Here is a 5,750-nt window from a genome sequence, read left to right as displayed (position 1 = left end):
TTTGTGAACCAATGACTTTATTAGAGTTACTTACCAATCCAAGAATGACTCAAGCAGCAGCATCAACAAAGATTCCCTTTCTCCAGCATGTTTGACTAACAAGAAATTGACCTCCTTGGGAGTTCCAGACCCTACAGTCATGCACTTCCTGTGTACTCAGGGAAAAACAAACCAACCACATGTGGTCTTATATGCAGCTGGAGGGAAAGGACTGGTGCATATAATCTCAGGCAAAGGTGCTGTGATGCCCTGTTTCAAGAAGGGAGTTTGTTCTCATGAGTTGGTTTGTTTGTGACATAGTCTCACTCTGTAACCCAGACTGAAATGACACTTTGTAGCTGAGGCTGCCTTAAAGCCCATGGAAATTCCCTGCCTTATTAAGGTGGAATTATAAGTATAAATCACTACTCTTTGCTCTACAAACAATATTAATATTCTATCATTTTCATTTCCATGGACATGCTTATCTCTGTACTATTATAAATATTAAGTTCCCATGGATGTGAACCAATGGATTCTGTAGGGCAATTCTGCTTCATGATGGTAAAACTTATATCTACATGGAGAAAACAGTTCCACTGAAATACTGAGAGATATCACCTTGAAGTCTTAGTTATTCTACTACCACCATTATATCACTCTCTTAAAACCATACAATACTAAAACACAAAAGACTGAACATGCATAGACAATAACAAAGAACATGCCAGTCCATCATGTGTTGTTACTCTTGGCTTGAAATAAATTCACACAGGTCTTCTCAGACCAAACTTAGTCAAGTACTTGAACTATAAAAGTACATTTTTGGAGTGTTCTGATTGGCTCTATCAATCCCTGGTAAACTTTTTGGTTGTAATGTAGAAGAGGAAGAAACATCAGGTTTCAACATTTCATATATGGCTATTGGCCCATAAGATACTGCTAAAGGTCATGACTTTTCAAGATTCCAAAAATCAAACAATTAGAATACTAACGAAATGATGTTCAAGAAACCATGCCTTCCTCATGATTTTATCTTTATAATTTAAGCTCCCAATTTGTGTTTGACCTGAATATTATTAAATGACTAGATAGTGATTTTAAAAAAGAAAAATCAAGCTGTTTCTGATTAGTCTTCCTAAAAGGAACAAGAAAGCCAACATATGGCTTTGATTCCTTCAAACAAGAACTTTTCATATTATCATCCACACCTGCTCAGGATCACAGAATAATCAATGGTGATGGCCCAGGCTTTAGTACACTACACCTTGATACTGATGACACAGAATTAGTCGAATCTGAGGTCAGGAATTTGATCAGGAATCTTCTCTAAAGGCATTCATTCCTCGTAATTTAACAGTTTTCAGGCTTCCACAAGTTTCTCAACTTGATTTTTCTAAAATACCTATAGATAGAATAATTAATGAGGAAACAGCCCATTTTGTAACATGGAAATTAGGATGCTACTGGTTCTAAAGAGGGTGCATTTCAAATGCACCAAATCAATTCTTGGTGTATATTGGCATATTGTCTGTTTTCAAAGTTGTTGTCATCTGACATGTCATGGACTTTGTAGTATTCCATTCATGTGCACACGATGGCAGCTAACAGTAATTCTGACATGGCATTGTGGTGAAATCTTCTCATCTCTAACCTTAGCTGCTGATTGTCTTTTTCCACAACCTATTCATGGCATCTTTGATTTCTCTGTTTCTCAGAGTATATATCAAAGGGTTGAACATGGGAATCGTCACAGTATAGAAGAGAGATGCAAATCTGTCAAAGCTAGAAGATCCACCAGAGATAGAACTCAAATAGACAAAGATACCAGAACTGTAGAAGAGAAAAACAGCTGTCAGGTGAGAACCACAGGTGTTGAAGGCCTTGGACCTGCCCTTAGCTGAAGTGATCTTCATGATAGATGAAACTATATAGCCATAGGATACCATGATGACTAAGGCATTTGAAAAGCCGTAAAACATTGTTAATATGAGAAGTACAACATTTGCAAAGAAAGTGTCATTGCAGGATATACTTAACAGCTGGGGCATGTCACAAAAGAAATGTCTAATGACATTATTTCCACAGAAGTGGAGCTGCAGCAAGGTACATACCAGAGATACAGAACCTATAAGTCCTCCTGTATAGCTTCCCATCACCATCCGAGCACAGAGGCTGGGTGACATGATTGATGAGTAAAGAAGAGGGTTACAGATGGCAGCATACCTGTCATAGGCCATGGCTGTCATGAGGCAAGATTCAGTCAGCCCCGTACTACAAAACATAAAGTATTGAATTATGCAGCCCACAAAGCTGATAGTTTGCTTTTCCTGGAATAGGTTAAAAAGCATCTTTGGGACTGTAGTGGTGATATAGCAGAAGTCTATGAAGGATAGATTACTGAGGAAGAAATACATTGGTGTGTGGAGGCAGGAGTCCATCCTTATTAAAGCAATAAGGGAGAAGTTCCAGATCAGTGCTGTAATGTACAGGATGAGGAATGTAACAAAGAGCAGTGCTGTGATTTGGGGGAAATCAGAGAATCCCAGAAGAATAAACTGGGTTATCTTGGTAATATTTCTTCCCCCAATCATTACCTCTGTGCTTGTACTGCTGAAATCAAAAAGGAAATAAGACAATGTATTGTTGACTCAAGTGACATTAGAGCATCACATTAAAAAGAGACATTTAAACTTTAGTGACTATTTCCTTAATACAATGCCTAAGAAATAACGTGATCACACACAAGAACATGTACAAACACAAATAACACATACATACATACATACACACAAAAGTATACATGCATGCACACACACACACACACACACACACTTACACTTACACTAACCTGGATTATACTGTTGTGATTTGTAGTTCTGACACACTGTTATTTAACAGAAGCATATGTTCTTGGTAAAGACAATCATTCTTTCAATGAAAGTGTCTTATACAGAACCCCAGAATAAATTTTACAATTTCTTCTCCTGACATTGCTTTAACACAACAGCATCCCTAAACTGGCCTGAATGAAAGTGTCCTGATTTGTAATTCTGACATATTTTGAGGGTGCAAATGATGAGTCTCAGAATACATTGACACTTGGCGGGAAAGCAAGTGTATTGTTAACATTGATAGCTCATTATTCTCACAATCACAGACATGCATCAAAAGAATAAATAGACATTACAAAAACAAACATGTTGATAAGAATTTTTAAACGACTAGGTTAGTAATTTAAATTGCTGTGGAATAAACATACCTTCACCAATAGAGCCTGAGGTCTAACTCACTTAGAAAAATTATTATATTGATACACTCTTGGGATAAAGTGTAACTTCCAACAGAAATTTTAAAGTAAAAACATGTAAATAAATAAATAGAAATCCGGGTTAGGACAAATATAATTAAAACGTGTGCTAAGAGGCACACAACATATAAAGACAGCACAACAAAAGCTTCTGTGTGAACTATATATTCTAAATCAGCAAGGGACAGGCACCACAGCACTGATAAGTGCAAGAAACACTCTCCTAATCTTGTATGAGTTTGCTTGTATAATCACTGTCATTTATGTGGTCAATGTCTCTCTATGTTTGTCTCATTCTCTATTTTTTCTATTTCACACACATATTCAGAGATTAACAGACAGCCATACATGTACACACACACTAACATATGCATATAAATACACAATCATACACATTGTGTGAAGCGTTTCCAAAGTTCCTCTAGAACTGTGCGAGAGACTCAATGACATAAAGGGCATAACACAGCAAAGCTCCAATAATGTTAGCAATTATTCTTGCTGTCCTCAACTCCCTCTGTAAAATGCAGTCAATAGTAGGACAAAAATGAGATACCAAGGAACCTTTGACAAACTAGGTCCTAAATTGTCTGAACCAGGTTTCAATAATGGTATTAAGAAATAGTTATTAGAATATAGATTTCAGTCCCATGTCATTTTTCTAACTCCCACTCATACTGTAGAATGACATTGCTGTGTTTGTTTTGATCTAATAAGAACATGCCCAGTTCAGTAAAATGTGCTGGGGATAATAAGTTAAATGCAGGTTGTTGAGGGAGGAAAATGTGAGTAAGAGAAACTTAAAGGACACCAGACCAGCACTACCTGTGACTGGAGTGAGCACTTAGACTAGCACTACCTGTGCCTGAAGTGGACACTTAGACCAGCACTATCTGTACCTGGAGTGGACACTTAGACTGTTAAAGATTCAGTGGAGTAGGTATAGCTTATCAATGCTGATCTAATAAGAACATGCCCAGTTCAGTAAAATGTGCTGGGAATAATAAGTTAAATACAGGTTGCTGAGTGAGGAAAATGTAAGAGAAACTTAAAGGACACTAGACCAGCACTACCTGTGACTGGAGTGGACACTTGGAGCAGCACTACCTATGTCTGCTGTGAGCACTTAGACCTGCACTTCTATGTCTGAAGTGGACACTTAGATCAGCACTACCTGTGCCTGCAATGAACACTTAGACCAGTACTAAGTGTGGCTAGAGTGGGCATCTCTCATATCTGTACAGCTAAACCTGATGTTTCTGAGGCCACCAAAGGTGACAATTGAGAGCAATTTGAAGGTGGTGAACAGTCTAGTGGAACTGTGCATGAGTACTCTGTCATATCATAAGACTTGGCTTGTCACAACTGAAAGTGATGAATCAAAGCTGTACATCTGAATAGAATATAATGCCTATTATTTCAGAGACATTACCCTGGTGAGAAAAGATGCAGTAGAGTTCCAGGGAAGGGAATAGTTGAGATACGGACAAGCAGGCATGACATTAGGAATCTGAAACTCAGCCAATTCTTATTGTTGATTCAGATCTCAACTTCTGGCTTTTAACATCACCTATGCATTACAGATAATCTAATTTGACCCCAGCTGACCTGATTATCCCCATTTGAATACAAAGTAAATTCAAGACTTCAAGGTACATACTTAAGGATTAAACAAGAACCTCTCTGAAATTTTAAACATAGAATATATTCTTTCTCAGAACAGCAGACCATTGGGTAAGAGAAACTGAGGGAAAATATGCAGGATATATAAGTTAGGAGAGGGGCTAGCACAAAAATGGGAAAGGCTACTCCCCTTAAATCTTATTAAACTATGAGTCCTTCTCTAAAAATGAAGGAACTGGAGATAGCTGATTCTACCTGAAAGTCTTACCCTCTGACCTTCATCCAGACACTGCAAGAAGACAGAGTTCTTGCCAAATGTTGAAACTGACAATATTTCAAGTAATTTTCCAGGAGGGGCACTAGTATATCCCTAACTGATAATTTTGGCCATTAACCTGGTTGTCTGCACACACCAAATGAGACAGCAACACTGGGGAATTCTCTAAATATTCCATTGAGAGCCAAAGTGGAAAGTAAAGGCCAATTAGAGAAAATATATGGCATACACTTGTTCTCTGGCATCATGGTTGTCATGGAGATTTTCCTAATAATTATAGACACAGTTTGCCATATGCATCAATTTCTAACTTTCCCTGTGATCCTCTTATGACACTCGGTCATAACATGACTTTCCTTGGATACACTGGTCTGCAAAAAACAGGTATCTTCTAGTCCACAAAACTTAATTTCTAGGTGATAAACTTGAAATCAGAGATGTTAAAGAATTTTCACAAAATAGAATGACTAGCTGGTAATATTGCTTGACATCAATAAATATATATTCATATGATATAGAAATCACTTTATTTTATATAAATATGCATACCAAGTTTCTCAAATA

At 37.4% G+C, this 5,750-nt stretch overlaps 1 protein-coding gene across 3 annotated transcripts; it reads right to left on the bottom strand.

The window, feature by feature from the left end:
* On the bottom strand, nt 1-5,350 carry LOC117722289 (olfactory receptor 5AN1-like). 3 transcript variants are annotated; one of them, XR_013105690.1, is made up of 3 exons: nt 5,178-5,350; nt 1,191-2,592; nt 1-249 (listed from the first exon to the last, which is right to left on the bottom strand). XR_013105690.1 is itself a non-coding variant. In XM_076917828.1 (2 exons), the coding sequence occupies exons 1-2, from the start codon at nt 5,189-5,191 to the stop codon at nt 1,635-1,637; spliced, it is 972 nt and encodes a 323-aa protein (XP_076773943.1). In that variant the 5' UTR covers nt 5,192-5,350; the 3' UTR covers nt 1-1,634. The 3 variants fall into 3 exon arrangements, 1 of the variants encoding a protein (XP_076773943.1); XR_013105691.1 differs by having other exon boundaries at nt 1,245-2,592; XM_076917828.1 differs by having other exon boundaries at nt 1-2,592.
* Between the last annotated feature and the right edge of the window lie 400 nt (nt 5,351-5,750).

Source organism: Arvicanthis niloticus, chromosome 1 (assembly GCF_011762505.2).
Source record: "Arvicanthis niloticus isolate mArvNil1 chromosome 1, mArvNil1.pat.X, whole genome shotgun sequence".
In the NCBI taxonomy this organism is placed as follows: Eukaryota; Metazoa; Chordata; class Mammalia; order Rodentia; family Muridae; genus Arvicanthis; species Arvicanthis niloticus.
The sequence above is the reverse complement of the archived record's forward strand: the minus strand, read 5'-3'. Positions and strand labels throughout refer to the sequence as shown.